This window comes from Myxocyprinus asiaticus, chromosome 23, assembly GCF_019703515.2.
Source record: "Myxocyprinus asiaticus isolate MX2 ecotype Aquarium Trade chromosome 23, UBuf_Myxa_2, whole genome shotgun sequence".
NCBI classification, from domain to species: Eukaryota; Metazoa; Chordata; class Actinopteri; order Cypriniformes; family Catostomidae; genus Myxocyprinus; species Myxocyprinus asiaticus.
The window spans coordinates 15797894-15814531 of NC_059366.1; the positions used below are offsets into that span (position 1 = coordinate 15797894).

The 16638-nt window shown below is 41.2% G+C and overlaps 1 protein-coding gene across 2 annotated transcripts in view; it reads left to right on the plus strand.

Moving 5' to 3' along the window:
* The window catches only part of LOC127413652 (cell division cycle and apoptosis regulator protein 1-like), a 40172-nt gene that overhangs the window by 16163 nt on the left and 7371 nt on the right, over positions 1 to 16638 (plus strand). For both annotated transcript variants that reach the window (XM_051650946.1, XM_051650945.1), the window contains exons 14-20: positions 2826 to 2992; positions 3745 to 3955; positions 5037 to 5117; positions 14542 to 14730; positions 14813 to 15004; positions 15401 to 15619; positions 15763 to 15901. In XM_051650946.1, the coding sequence (XP_051506906.1) occupies positions 2826 to 2992; positions 3745 to 3955; positions 5037 to 5117; positions 14542 to 14730; positions 14813 to 15004; positions 15401 to 15619; positions 15763 to 15901 (1198 nt within the window). The remainder of the gene's footprint in view (positions 1 to 2825; positions 2993 to 3744; positions 3956 to 5036; positions 5118 to 14541; positions 14731 to 14812; positions 15005 to 15400; positions 15620 to 15762; positions 15902 to 16638) is intronic.

The following is a 16638-nucleotide window of genomic DNA, read 5'->3' on the forward strand; positions in this document are numbered from 1 at the left end:
TTTATCTGCTCAACAAATTTCATATTAGCAAACTATAGTTTTAGCAAGTCATTTAGGACATCTACTTTGTGCATGACACAAGTAATTTTTCCAACAATTGTTTACAGACAGATTGTTTCACTTTTAATTGACTATATCACAATTCTAGTGGGTCAGAAGTTTACATACACTAAGTTAACTGTGCCTTTAAATAGCTTGGAAAATTCCAGAAAATGATGTCGTTTTCACTTTAGGCAATTAGTCAATAAGCTTCTGACAGGTTAATTGGAGTCAATCGGAGGTGTACCTGTTGATGTATTTTAAGGCCTACCTTCAAACTCAGTACCTCTTCGCTTGACATCATGGGAAAATCAAAAGAAATCAGCCAAGATCTCAGAAAAAACCTCCAAGTCTGGTTCATCCTTGGGAGCAATTTCCAAACACCTGAAGGTACCACGTTCATCTGTACAAACAATAGTACGCAAGTATAAACACCATGGGACCACGTAGCCATCATACCGCTCATGAAGGAGACGCATTCTGTCTCCTAGAGATGAACGTAGTTTGGCGCGAAAAGTGAAAATCAATCCCAGAACAACAGCAAAGGACCTTGTGAAGCTGCTAGAGGAAACAGGTAGACAAGTATCTATATCCACAGTAAAACGAGTCCTATATTGACATAACGAGTCCTGAAAGACTGCTTAGCAAGGAAGAAGCCACTGCTCCAAAACCGCCATAAAAAGCCAGACTACAGTTTGCGAGTGCACATGGGGACAAAGATCATACTTTTTGGAGAAATGTCCTCTGGTCTAATGAAACAAAAATTGAACTGTTTGGCCATAATGACCATTGTTATGTTTGGAGAAAAAAGGTTGAGGCTTGCAAGCCGAAGAACACCATCCCAACCGTGAAGCATGGGGGTGGCAGGATCATGTTGTGGGGGTGCTTTGCTGCAGGAGGGACTGGTGCACTTCACAAAATAGATGGCATCACGAGGAAGGAAAATTATGTGGATATTTTGAAGCAACATCTCAAGACATCAGCCAGGATGTTAAAGCTTGATCGCATATGGGTCTTCCAAATGGACAATGACCACAAGCATCCCTCCAAAGTTGTGGCAAAATGGCTTAAGGACAACAAAGTCAAGGTATTGGAGTGGCCATCACAAAGCCCTGACCTCAGTCCAATAGAAAATTTGTGGGCAGAACTGAAGAAGCGTGTGCGAGCAGGCAGGCCTACAAACCTGACTCGGTTTCACCAGTTCTGTCTGGAGAAATGAGCCAAAATTCCAGCAACTTATTGTGAGAAACTTGTGGAAGGCTACGCAAAACATTTGACCCAAGTTAAACAATTTAAAGGCAATGCTACCTAATGCTAACAAAGTGTATGTAAACTTGTGACCCACTGGGAATGTGATGAAAGAAATAAAAGCTGAAATAATTAATTATTTCTAATATTGTTCTGACATTTCACATTCTTAAAATAAAGTAGTGATCCTAACTGACCTAAGGCAGGGAATGTTTTCTACCATTAAATATGAGGAATTGTGAAAAACTGAGTTTAAATGTATTTGGCTGGGGTGTATGTAAACTTCTGACTTCAACTGTACCATCATTTTTCTTTGCATGCCCTCGCTTCAGTTTAAAACACTTGATTATAAAATCAAAATAACAAAATATGCATTGAAGTGTGGATAAATATTTGGAAGAATATGTCAGTGATGAAAGAATTAGATACAGCAAATACCCACGAGGTGTCAGTGATTTTGTTATTTATCTTGTAAAGATCGCTGTTATACTGTAGAACCAGGCCGTTCTAACACTGTTTACACCGTACGCAAGCAATGTTGCATCACGCCGCAGTGGCTTGAGGTTGTCTTCACTGGACGCATCGAAATTAATGTTCTAATTAAACCGTTTAATTATCTTGTTGGCAGGAGTAGCGCCAGCGCGTGCAGTGCAAAATGTTTACTGTCAACATGCCGGTTGTGTCTGATGTAGACAGGGTGAAACTGTACAATGATATGTGTGATATTATTCTGATATGCATTTTCAGCTGTGAGACAGACATATAGACAGGTGTGTGCCATTCCAAATCATGTGCAATCAGTTGAATTTGCCATAGGTGGACTCCAGTCAAAGTGTTGAAACATCTCAAAGATGATCCAGAGAAATGGGATGCACCTGAGATAAATTTCAAGTGTCATAGCAAAGGGTCTGAATACTTATGTCAGTGTGATATTTTTATTTTTATTTTTATTTTTTATTATACCAAAATGAGTTATCAAAAATCTGGTTTTTCTTTCATTATTGGGTTTGGAGTGTAGATTGATGTGGAAAAAATAAATAATTTAAAGCATTTTGGGATAAGGCCACAACATAAAATGTGGTCTGTGTAATTTATGAATGCACTGTACAATCTTTTAACAACCTCTTGAAAGGTGTACATGTTTATTAAGTAATGATCAATTTTGTGGATAGCATTTTACTTCCTAAACCCTGCTGTTGCATTCTGTTAAATTATCTGAACCATAATACCAATTTTCTTGTACACCTGAGCACTGAAAGATGTTTGTCCATTCCTGTATTTCATTTGGGGAGTTTCTAATCTTGGTTTTATGGGTATATTTTGAGTCAGTGGTGTTGTGGAGCTGACTGTGATGTCTCTATCCTATTCCATTGCTGAACGCTTTGCTGTGTGGAATATGATGTTTACTGATGTTTTCTCTCCCTGTGTCCACCACATTTACACATTGTGTGGCCGTGCCACCTTCAGAATATTCAGCATCTTTCTAGTGTAGAATATAATGTAACCCCTGTTTTCTCTGCAAACTCCTCTGTTTTCAGTTCCTGGTGGGGATGCGAGGCAAAGACGAGGCCATGGCCATCGGGGGTCACTGGTCTCCCTCTTTGGATGGGGCTGACCCTGAAAATGATGCCTCAGTCCTTATAAAGACAGCCATACGTTGTTGTAAGGCTCTGACTGCCATTGATCTGAGTTTATGTACGCAGTGGTAAGTACAGCCACTTTTCAGTTTGTGCTGATGCATCTCCTGTAATCTCCATGTGCGCATCTTTTAATATTAGGCCTTAGCATCGCAAAAGGCCCAACAGACAACATCCAAACGTCTGTGACCCGCTGCATGGTTTTAACACAGCAGTCCTGACATGTTTGATGCTTTTATGTTTTATTTCTTCATTTTGATTCTAATTTGATTTCTGTCTTTTGTTTTGCAATGTTTACGCTAAAGTGTGTGGCAGTCCTGCCTCTCTATCTATGTGGTGAATGCATTGATTCTTTTGCTCCGAGAGCAGAGCCGGAGGAGTCCCTGCCATCGTTACTTTATGTTCTCTATGACCTTTGCCTTGTGTTAAATATCTTACATATTTAACTTGCTTTTCACTGTGTCTCAATCTGTCCTTCTCTCACACCCGCAGGGGTTTGTAAGCTATCTTTCACAAGCGTTTCAGATTCACGAGTGCCAGGGGGAGGGGCCTGACGCAAAGGGGGAGGGCTTTTCATTTTGTATCGTTTCATTTATATTGTCTGTCGACCTCACTGATACGTGGCTGCCATTCATCCTGAGAAACTGCCGTGGAGTTTTGCAGACTGTATTTTTGCACACGTCTCATTCGGGAGGGAGGGTTGTGTAACCACAAACTGGGATCGGATCTTTCCGTATGTATGTGTTTGGGAGGAAGTGTGTGAACTTATGTGATGTCTCACAGAATGTTTCTTTCCAACGCGCCTCTTCCTTTGCGACAGGTATCGTTTTGCAGAGATATGCTATCACCGCCCTGAGGAGACTCACAAAGGGCGGACAGTCCCCGCACATGTGGAGACAGTGGTTTTATTTCTCCCGGATGTTTGGCATTGTCTTCCTACCCGCTCAGAGTGGGAGGGCCTGTCCCGTGGACTCAAGGAGCAGCTGGCAGAGAAAATCTTGGCTGAACGGAAGGAGGCTGATGGAGAACAGGCACTGAATGCTAATCCCTCTCTTCTCATTTCCGCTTCTCACAGGCACAGGAATAGACAAACAAAACACTAAAAAAAAAAGAAAAAAAAAAAGAACACAGACAAAGAAACAGACAAGTATCACAGGCATCATACAAAACCCAGTTTTACCATCCCATCCTGTCATCCCTATCTCATCCCTGATTCTCCACCCCATTTCCTCCTGCTCTCCCTCTCTCACGCAGTCACACACAGCGGAAGAGCTTAGGTCCTACTTTAATGACACCTGCATCAACTGGTAAACCAGCTTCCAGCCCTGGCAATAAAGCATAATTACTCATCTGATGGCCATAGTGCCCTAATTTAGACAGCAATGTAACCTTGACTCAATTACCTGCTTAATTGCAACAATTTAGCATCTAATTTCAAAATATTCAATTCAAGTCATCCAAGATGATCCAATGAGAATTGGGAAATTAATACTGGAATCTGGAGAGCCAGTTGTGTTTGATGTTTGTGTTTTTATTTCTGATTAATTCAATACCTGCCGAGCTCCAAATACTCTCTGAGCTTTGTCTCTTGTCTGTCTCTTTTATTTTGATTGACGTTATTCTCTGATTGGACTGTGTTTAGACTCTTGTGGATGTGATTTTTCCTGGGAGGGTGGTTTATCCCAGAACAGTTCTGACTAGGTGTTTACAAAGCAAGCTAAAAAGCAATAAACTTGCTAAATGTAGCTGTAGGGTTTTCCCACACACATGAGTTTGGAGACCAACAGTGTGTGCATCTGTCCCCATGTTCATCTCTTGAACCCACTGTCATTGATTATCTTTTTGTATTCCACAGAACTGGCTTTGATTGGCTGATGAGTGGGATATGGCTCTGTTTCTGAAAGCTAGAGAGCTTCCGTGTATCCTAGCAGTGGATATATATTTTTTACCCAATCAAGAGCTCATTAGGAGGAGACAATGAGAGACATTTGTGACCTTGCTTCTTGCACGGATCAACTTTTGTTGCAGAAGACTAATTTGGAGTTAGAGAGTGGCCTTTTAACATGTTGTTGTCCCTTTGTCTCTCCCTCTCTTTCACATCATGTGCAATAGGAGGAGGATAAAGATGAAGATGATTCAAAGGAAGTCACCACGCCGACTCACTGGACTAAGCTTGATCCGAAATCCATGAAGGTAAAATGCCCACAAACAGCTTATCTGCAACAGGACAAACTTTCTATTGTCTTGTCATCTCCTAGATTTATATTCCTTAAAAGACTGCATTAAATGGTTTGCTAAATGCAATATTTCCTGTGTTGGCATTTAAAAAACAACAACAGCTATATAATAAGTAGCCTTAAGTTTACATCACAGCATGACAAAACTGTGATTTGCTTCTTGGTATTGCTTGTCTGTATCGGGGATGGACATTATGATTCTACAGAGCATTTTATTGGACAAACATTTGTGTATGCCCCTGCGAACAATGTATTTTGGTCCATTTACCCAGAAGAGAAAGAGTACAATTTAAATGTGTGTAGATCTGTTAAACTCTCTTTCGTGAATATACATTTTTTGGGTATTATTTTTTGTTAGTGCTTGTGTAGAGTAAAACTTGTTCGTAACCTAGCGTGATAACATCAGTCTGTCCATTGAGAATCTTATTGGAGACACTGACCATGTTTACAGGCGCTTAAGAACTGTTTATTCCAGGGTTTTTGCAGAAAGCAGCGTTCTGAAATGTCATGTACATGAGAAAGTTGCTTTCCTTACACCGCTTAAGGGATTAAGAGAAAGCGGTCTAACACACCTGGGTTTCTCCCGGACTACATGGCTTATGTGGCCATGCAAACGCATAAGCGGCGTTCTTACAGTTTTTCGAGGAATACGCCATGTGCATGAACAGACCATATAACAAACATCACTGGGTGGAGCACGAAAGCAAGTCAATATAGTGAAAAGAATTCAACATTTCTGGGATGGGGGGTGGGGGGATGGGTGTGTGAATGGCAAGCTCTGTGCACTTTGCTAGTTTTAATACTTTTTTGCCATAAACCGATGAGATTTGATACACCCTGTTCCATAACTGTTCTATGAAGACAATATGTCAAAGAATTCAAAATCCTCGGGCTCTGGAGACATAAAAAGACACTTACGTGCTCAAGCTGAAGCCCCTGAGCAACAGCCCGAAAGCCCGGGACTCAGTTTGGCCGGTGCGGTGGAAAAGATTCAGCATCAGCTGTCGAACATGTTGGCAATGCTGACAAAGGTCATTGATGACTTGGAGAATCTTGCTGTAATATGTCAATCGATCACTGCCATGGAGACGAAATTTGGTTACAAGAGTGTCAGATGTTGAGAAACGGATCGATTATCTGGAGTAATTGGAGAGAGAATTAGCTGCTAATCTTCTAGCAACCAAGACGGACTTGGAGCGCATTTGAGAAAAGTTGGATGATATGGAGAATCGAAACCGGGGAAGCAACATTCAATTGTTGGAATTACTGAAGACGAAGAAGGCCGAGATATGGTGAAATTCCTGAGTCTGCTCGACATAACAGGCCATAAGCTGGCAATTGAGTGAGCTCACAGAGTTCTGGCTTGGAGATCTGCTGAGGGAGACAGGCCAAATGTCTGAGATCATCAGATAAAGATCTCGTGTTACTCGAGGAGTTAAGGAAGGCTTTCTTGGAAGAACCACAGCATTTTCTTGTTCCTAGACTTTGCAAATTTGACGGGAGAAACATGATTGATTCAAGGAATGCAAGAAACTCTTACATCAACGGAAGATTGCTTTTGCACTGATGTTTCTGGCCAAGTTGAGAATAGATGCTAAGGATGGCCGCAAAATATTTACATGCCCACAGCAAGCAATGTCCTTTATAAAGTCAATGGAATGAGTAAGTCATTGTGTGATGCTCTTGATACAGCCTAGTGGACCTGACTCACTGAACATTCACTTGACTGTCCAAGGAAACTGAACATCTTATGTGTTTCTTTTTGTGTTGGTTCTGCCTAGCGGCTGGAGTTTGTTTTGAGGAATAACACTCTTCGGGACAGTTTGTGGATGAATCGGCAAGTTATTTGTGCTTATGCCTCTTATTGGATGAAGTTTGTTTTGTGGAATATTTCTTGCAAACATTGGAGTGATTAGGGAATCTGTTCCACTCTTGTAACAGCCGAATGGGCCGGCTCACTGAACATTCGTTCGACTGCCCGAGGAAATTGTAAATTTTTGTATTTTTGTATTTTGTTTGTGCTGGTTCCGCTAGCGGCTGGAGCTTGTTTTGTGGAGGAACACGCCTTCGGGACAGTCATGTGGATGAATCTACAAATTTTTTGTGCTTATTCTGCCTATTGGCTGGAGTTTGTTTTATAGATCTGAAATTTGTATAGAAGCGCCGGACTTGAGCAATCCATTGTCAAAGTTGTCGCGGGGACTCTCGTAGGCATACATGGACTGTTTGAGTTTTTTTTTTTTTTTTTTTCTGGGGGATGTTCGGGGGTTGATTGTTACACCAATGTTGGAATGTGGTCTTTATAATTTTTATTTTTGACACACAATCTATTTTTTCTCACGTCAAAATATCAAATGTTAATATCAGCGGATTGTCTCTCTCCACGTGGAATATGAATGGGTTGAGGCACCCCATAAAAAGAAGGTTATTTTTTTCTTAAATGTAAGGCATTTGATATAGTGTTTCTTCAAGAAACGCATCTTTCAGGGGGCCTGGGTAGCTCAGTAGTAAAAGACGCTGACTACCACCCATGGAGTTCGCTAGTTCGAATCCCAGGGCGTGCTGAGTGACTCCAGCCAGGTCGCCTAAGCAACCAAATTGGCCCGGTTGCTAGGGAGGGTAGAGTCACACGGGGTAACCTCCTCGTGGTCACTATAATGTGGTTCTTTCTCAGTGGGGCACATGGTGAGTTGTGCATGGATGCTGCGGTGGATGGCGTGAAGCCTCCACATGTGCTATGTGTCCGTGGCAACACACTCAACAAGCCACGTGACAAGATGCGCAGGTTGACAGTCTCAGACGTGGAGGCAACTGAGATTCGTCCTCCGCCACCCGGATTGAGGCGAATCACTACGCGACCACGAGGACTTAAAAGTACATTGGGAGATGGGCATTCCAAATTGGGTGAAAAGAAAAAAAAAAGAAAAAAAAAGAAAAAGAAAAAAAGAAACGCATCTTTCCTCGCAGGAAGCTGAAAAATTTGGGAAGATATGGGGTGGGCATGTTTTCTTTAGTGCTGGCTCGAGTAAGAGCAAGGGAATCATTACACTAAGTAAACATCTACAATTCAAATGTCTCAAACAGATTAAAGATCAATTAGGAATCATTCCTAATTGGGATCAATAGGAATCAATATAACAATCATTATTGTTTTAGCAGAAATTCAGGGGCAAAGGTTGATTTTGGCTAATATTTACGCACCTAATGCTGATGATCAGGGCTTTTTTATAGATCTTGAAGGGATGTTGCAAGCTGTTGGCACCCCTCATGATATACAGGTGCATCTCAATAAATTAGAATGTCGTGGAAAAGTTCATTTATTTCAGTAATTCAACTCAAATTGTGAAACTCGTGTATTAAATAAATTCAATGCACACAGACTGAAGTAGTTTAAGTCTTTGGTTTTTTTAATTGTGATGATTTTGGCTCACATTTAACAAAAACCCACCAATTCACTATCTCAAAAAATTAGAATACATCATAAGACCAATAAAAAAAACATTTTTAGTGAATTGTTGGCCTTCTGGAAAGTATGTTCATTTACTGTATATGTGCTCAATACTTGGTAGGGGCTCCTTTTGCTTTAATTACTGCCTCAATTCGGCGTGGCATGGAGGTGATCAGTTTGTGGCACTGCTGAGGTGGTATGGAAGCCCAGGTTTCTTTGACAGTGGCCTTCAGCTCATCTGCATTTTTTGGTCTCTTGTTTCTCATTTTCCTCTTGACATTACCCCATAGATTCTCTATGGGGTTCAGGTCTGGTGAGTTTGCTGGCCAGTCAAACACACCAACACCATGGTCATTTAACCAACTTTTGGTGCTTTTGGCAGTGTGGGCAGGTGCCAAATCCTGCTGGAAAATGAAATCAGCATCTTTAAAAAGCTGGTCAGCAGAAGGAAGCATGAAGTGCTCCAAAATTTCTTGGCAAACGGGTGCAGTGACTTTGGTTTTCAAAAAACACTGGACCAACACCAGCAGATGACATTGCACCCCAAATCATCACAGACTGTGGAAACTTAACACTGGACTTCAAGCAACTTGGGCTATGAGCTTCTCCACCCTTCCTCCAGACTCTAGGACCTTGGTTTCCAAATGAAATACAAAACTTGCTCTCATCTGAAAAGAGGACTTTGGACCACTGGGCAACAGTCCAGTTCTTCTTCTCCTTAGCCCAGGTAAGACGCCTTTGACGTTGTCTGTGGTTCAGGAGTGGCTTAACAAGAGGAATACAACAACTGTAGCCAAATTCCTTGACACGTCTGTGTGTGGTGGCTCTTGATGCCTTGACCCCAGCCTCAGTCCATTCCTTGTGAAGTTCACCCAAATTCTTGAATCGATTTTGCTTGACAATCATAAGGCTGTGGTTCTCTCGGTTGGTTGTGCATCTTTTTCTTCCACACTTTTTCCTTCCACTCAACTTTCTGTTAACATGCTTGGATACAGCACTCTGTGAACAGCCAGCTTCTTTGGCAATGAATGTTTGTGGCTTACCCTCCTTGTGAAGGGTGTCAATGATTGTCTTCTGGACAACTGTCAGATCAGCAGTCTTCCCCATGATTGTGTGGCCTAGTGAACAAAACTGAGAGACCATTTTGTAGGCTCAGGAAACCTTTGCAGGTGTTTTGAGTTGATTAGCTGATTGGCATGTCACCATATTCTAATTTTTTGAGATAGTGAATTGGTGGGTTTTTGTTAAATGTGAGCCAAAGTCATCACAATTAAAAGAACCAAAGACTTAAACTACTTCACTCTGTGTACATTGAATTTATTTAATACACGAGTTTCACAATTTGAGTTGAATTACTGAAATAAATGAACTTTTCCATGAAATTCTAATTTATTGAGATGCACCTGTAGTATTGGGAGGAGACTTTAATCTTTTGATGAACTCAGTCCTTGATAATAGTGAAGCAAAAGTGTGTAAGCCCCCTAAAGCAACATTGACGCTTCACAGGATGTGTGTAAATCTTGGTCTTACAGATATTTGGAGACTGTTGAACCCATCTGGTAGGGACTATAAAACTGTAAAAGGACTATAAGACTATAAAAAAAAAAAATTTCATCAATCCATAAGATTTATTCTAGAATTGATGTATTTATTTTTTATATCCAAGTCCCTCATTTCATCTGTTGTTGATTGCTCAATTGGAAACATCTTAGTCTCAGATCACACCTTGGTGAGTTCGAGGTGTTGCCACATATGGAGAAAAATAAATCATTTAGTTGGCGCTATAATGTATCCCTTTTGCAAAATCCTGAATTCCAACAAATGTTAAAGGCTAAAATCAATGTTTATATGGAGACCAACTGGTCCTCAGTATCCTCTGTGGGTGTGGCTTGGGAGGCAATTTAGGCAGTTCTTAGGGGTCGAATCATACAGTATGCCTCATTCATCAAAAAATCCAAAGCACGAGAACTCATGGAGTTGGAAGGGAATATTAAAAGTGCTGAGGCAGATTTAAATGCCGAATGTCGTCTGATGGCCTCAGAGAATTGACCCAATTGAAATACAGATATAATACTATTTTGTCGCGGAAGGTGGAGTTTTGGCTATTCAGGGCAAGACGGTCATATTTTGAGTTGGGGGACAAAGCAGGAAACTTCTGCTGGCTAGATATATAAAACAGAGAGAGTCTTTTTCTACCATGAAATCTGCTGGTGGTGAAATTTTAACCTCGGCCATTAATATTAATAATGCTTTTAAAGGGGGGGCCTGGGTAGCTCAGTGGTAGCACCCCTGGAGTTCGGTAGTTTGCTAGTTCGAATCCCAGGGCGTGCTGAGTGACTCCAGCCAGGCCTCCTAAGCAACAAAATTGGCCCGGTTGCTAGGGAGGGTAGAGTCACATGGGTTAACCTCCTCGTGGTTGCTATAATGTGGTTTGTTCTCAGTGGGGCACGTGGTGAGTTGAGCGTGGATGCTGCGGTGGATGGCATGAAGGCTCCACACGCGCTATATCTCAGTGGCGATGTGCTCAACAAGTCATGTGATAAGATGCGCGGGTTGACGTCTCAGACGCGGAGGCAGCTGGGATTCGTCCTCCATCACCCGGATTGAGGCGAATCACTACGTGACCATGAGGACTTAAAAAGCACATTGGGAATTGGGCATTCCAAATTGGGAGAAAAAGGGGAGAAAAAAAATAATGCTTTAAAAAATTCTATCTTGATCTCTATAGCTCCACATCGTTGTCTACTGATGAGGATATTAGAAACTTTGTGGAACCATTAGAACTTCCTAAACTGACGGCTGAGCAAAAACATTATCTTGATTCTGAGATAACCTTGGAGGAGCTTGGTGAGGTAATAAAGGCCTTGCCTACAGACGAGGCTCCGGGGCCAGATGGCTTTGCCGCTGAATATTTTAGATCTTATGCTACGGAACTGGCTCCACTTTTGCTATAAGTTTATACGGAATCATTAAAGAATGGAAAGATTCTGCCAACAAGACACAAGATTCATGACACAAGCCTGGATCAGTCTGATTCTTAAAAAGGACAAAGATCCAAGCGAGTGTAAAAGTTACCATCCAATTTCCCTGATCCAGCTAGATGTTAAAATATTGTCAAAAATTCTGGCTAATTGATTAAGTTATGACATCTTTTATACATATAGATCAGGTGGGGTTTATCCAGGGCCGCAGCTCTTCTGATAACATTAGGCGTTCCATCAATATCATGTGGTCAGTGGCAAATGATCAGACTCCGGTCGCTGCCATCTCACTTGACGCCGAAAAGGCGTTTGATATGGTAGAATGGGATTATCTTTTTAAGATTTTGGAAATATACGGGTTCGGGAATACTTTTATTGGATGGATTAATTTACTTTATAGACACCTGGTAGCGGCAGTACAAACAAATGGATTAATTTCCGCGATAAGAAAGGAAGATGATTTTCCAGGGGTGGCGGCGGGAGGTATGGCACATAAGCTTTTGCTTTATGCAGATGATATTTTATTATTAGTCTCCGACCCCATTAGATCTATGCCTTGCCCTCACAGAATTATTAATTCCTTTTCTAAGTTATCAGGGTACAGAGTCAATTGGTCCGAAGCTTTGGCTCTAACAGCGTACTGCCCAGTAACAGCTTTTTAGCCGGGTGCCTTCCAGTGGCCCTAACAGGGCATTAAGTATTTGGGCATTTTATTCCCAGAAAATTTGTCTGATTTAGTTAGAGTTAATTTTGACCCCTTAATAAAAAGGTTTTTGAGCGATGTGGGCAGGTGGGCTTCATTACATTTATCTATGATTGGGAAGGGTAATGGTATTAAAATGAATTGTATTCCAAAATTTAACTACCTGCTACAATCTCTCCCTGTAGATGTACCCCTCTCTTATTTCAAGCAAGTTGATAGCATAACAAAGTCCTTCATTTGGAATGGTAAACGTCCCAGATTACATTTCAATAAATTACATAGGCCGATTGACAAAGGTGGGTTAGGCCTACCCAAGATTTTGTTTTATTATTATGCATTCGGTGTCAGATATTTGGTTCATTGGTCGCTTCCACCTGAGAGAGCCCCTCCCTGGTTTTGTATTGAACAGGAAGTTCTTGCCCCTATTTCGCCATTGCAAAGCCTTTCTGTCAAACTATTCGGAGAAGTTAAGTTACACCCCGTTATCTCGCATTTGCACTCGGTATGGACAAAAGTGTCCAGTGTGTTTAATTCGGACATTTATTTTAATGTTGCCTCAAGCATATGGCAGAATCCAAAATTATGTATTAATAAGTCCCCTTTCTGCTGGTCACAGTGGATTGTAAGGGAAGGGGGGTTACTACACTCGGTGACCTATATGAGAGTGGAGTGTTGAGATCTTTTGAAAATTTGGTTCAACATTTTGGGATTCCCAGATCTCAGTTTTATAGGTATTTACAGCTTTACTATTTTTGGGAGTAGCATACACCCCCCTTAAACGGCAGATAATCTGGGAATGGTGATTACTGCTTTTGGAAAAGGTCATGAGGCATCAGTGTATTACTCTCTGCTAATTCAGAGTCTGGGGGACGGAGCTTTAACTTCTATCAAGAGATTATGGGAGAAAGATTTAAACTTGGTATTGGATGAGGGAGTGTGGGCTAAGATTCTAAAAACGTCAAGTCTGCATCTAGAGATGCAAGGGTGCACCTTATGCAGTTCAAGATTTTACATAGATTTTATTGGACCCCCTCTAGATTGTATAGGCTTGGTCTTAAAGACCACCCACCTGCTGGCAATGGCAATCAGCGGATGGAGACACGGCCCATGTTTTTGGTGGTGTATTGAGATCCAGGAGTTTTGGTTGAGGGTTCAGAGTTTTTGTGTGACGTGTTGGGCACTCGGGTTTTATTTTGCCCCAGACTCTGTGTTTTGGGCGATGGGGCGGTCATTGATGTGGGGAATAGACACATAGAGAATTGGGTTCTGACCAGTGTGATGATCGCCAGGCAGATTATTTTGAGTGGTTGGAGGTCGGCTGTGTATATATATATATATTTGTTTGTGTGTGTGTTTGCTTTTTTTTTTTTTTTTTATATTTTGTATTTTGTGTATATACTCATATGTGACCACAGGGATGTTTGTTGGGGGGCAGGGCAGGGTTAGGGATTGTGAGGAGGAGGGGTGGTTGTGGGGTTTAAATGTTGATGTCATGTATATATGTTTTGCTTTTCTTTATTTAATGTAGGAATCAATAAAAAATGTTAATTACAAAACATTTCTGGGAGTACAGTGGGAAAGAAAGCACATACACTATAAACTATACCCATTTATACACGTCAATGTAAAATATCGACTACTGCCCCTCACGTTCGCTTATATACACTGGTACATTGAGGGGGAATTCTGGAGTTTATGTTAGGGGGAAACCCCACTATTGCAATGCAGTTCCATTGCAGGTCGCTATGGAAAATTAAGGAAACATACACAGCAAAAACTATCTGGAAATAAAGCAAAGCTACAGAGAATAAAATCTTCTGAAGCCTTCCTCTGATGTCAAGTTTGGGGAAATTACGTTGCTGTGGAGAAAGCTGCTTACTTACCGAGCCGCATGTATACAGGAGCAGAGAGAAAGCTGATTATTTCAGGTAAACGAGAATGCTGCTTTCCATCCTTGACCAGCTTTCTCGCAATAAACGGCTTTCTGGTGTCCTTGTAAACGAGCTCATTGGTACACTAGTAAAGTAGTTTCAAAGATAAGTTCCTGGCATGCAAATGGAAATCCACTCGAGCAATCTCTACAAATTATTTTAAAATAAATACTTTATCCTGTAATCATAACGACAGGAAAGATCATGGTCAAACAGTGTGGGAACCCTGACATTTCGAAGGACACCTGCATATAGATGGTCTTAAATCTATGGTGCCATAGAACTCCACTTACGATTTCAGTCTTATTTGCCCACAGGTGAATGACTTGCGGAAGGAGTTGGAGAGCCGTTCCCTGAGCTCTAAAGGGCTGAAGTCACAGCTGATTGCTCGCCTCACCAAACAGCTGAAGACAGAGGAGCAGGTGGAGGAGTCAAAGGAGCCAGAGAAGCCTGAACCTCCAAGCGTGGAGGATGTTGAGCCCTGCAGACCTGAGGATGACAGAGAGGTAAAGAGAGATCAGAGGATCCTGCACTTATGGAGGTTCTCTCAGATAAATCAGATCCAAACATGAAAATATTTCCTTCCAGGAGGAGGAGCGTAAGCGGCAGGATGAACAGGAGCGTCAGCGCAGGGAGAGAAGGTATGTTCTGCCGGATGAGCCCACCATTATCGTCCACCCCAACTGGGCTGCAAAGAATGGCAAATTTGACTGCAGCATTATGTCCTTGAGTGTGCTGCTGGACTACAGACTGGAGGATAATAAGGAGCACTCCTTTGAGGTGAGGAGCACTGCATGGAGACAAACCAACGTAGACCATGGAGAGCAATTTAAAGGCCAGTTTATAAAATGTCAATTTATGCATTTATGTGCAGTTATTCAGTACTGAGACAATTTCATCCAATTCAAAGTTCAATCAATGTTCGTACATGCTGTGTATTTTTTTTATTTTTTTTTTGACTCTGTTTGCATCAGCTGTTCAACAATTGATTACTTTTAAAAAAAACACTTTTAAAAATGCTGTTATATTCATTGCGCTACGTCTAGCTTTTTTAGTGCAAGAACACATTTGGTGTGAACAGCCCTTTAGGATGTAGCCATTAGACATCATAATGAACAAAGAACTAAACTTTAATGTATGGTCTCACTAGTGCTTGTTTATTGGCTTCTGTTTCAGGTGTCTTTGTTTGCTGAGCTGTTCAATGAGATGCTTCAACGAGACTTCGGCTTCAAGATCTACAAAGCACTGGCTGCTATTCCGAGCAAGGATGAGAGGAAAGAGAAAAAAGAGAAAGCTAAAAAAGAGGCTGAAAGGAGGGACATAAAGAAGGAGAAAGACGAAGAAAACGGAGAGCCTGTCACAAAGAGAATGAGAGAGGAGGATGAGAAGAGAAAGGTGAGTGCATTAATCAGATGTGCCTTAAAGGGCTTAGTGGTGTCAAGGTTGATCAATTTAATTTCATATTTAAGCTTGTTTTTGTTTTTTTGTTTTTAAACATGAGTATTCCATCAGCATGAATTTGAATGTTCTGAGTGTAGGATGAGGAGAAAGAGAGAGGTATTAAGAGAGAAGGATCCAAAGATGAAGATGATAATGAAGATGGAAGCAGCAACAACAACAACGCTGATGAATATGACCCCTTAGAGGCAGAAGATGCAGATGACTATGATGATGATGGTAGGCCTCAACATGTTTCAAAAGCAAATGCATCTGGCCTTAAAACAGAGGCTTCAGTTTATGTAACAGTATGTTTACATGCAGTTTAAAAGTTTGATTTCAGTTGGGCTAAAACAAAAATCTGTCATCTTAAAATGTCATGTAAACGCCGTAGTCCAACTGAAATCGTACCAGTCTGATTTTTGAAAAGTAGGACTAACAGACCTACAAAATGCGATTGTAGCTGGCTTCGGCCATCATGTATACATGTAAATTGAACCACAATTGGCCTCGGCATTGCGCATATGTTCCAAAAGACAGAGGTGATGGCCGACGTGTATTTAACCTGGTCAAATGCAACCCAAACAAGATAGAGGTATCATGGTGAACATTAGGAACATGCATTTTTGTATGACGAATGAGGAGACAGCATTCATGTTGTTGCCGCTGAATGAGCTGAACATTCTTAAAGGAATAGTTCACCCAAAAATGAAAATTCTCTCATCATTTACTCGCCCTCATGCCATCCCAGATGTGTATGACTTACTTTGTTCTGCTGAACACAAACAAAGATTTTTAGAAGAATATCTCAGCTCTGTAGGTCCAGACAGTGCAAGTGAATGGTGATCAGACCTTTGTAGCTTCAAAAATCACATAAACGAAACATAAAAGTATGACTCCAGTGTTTTAATCCATATCTTCAGAAGCGATACAATAGGTGTGGGTGAGAAACAGATCAATATTGAAGTCCTTTTTTA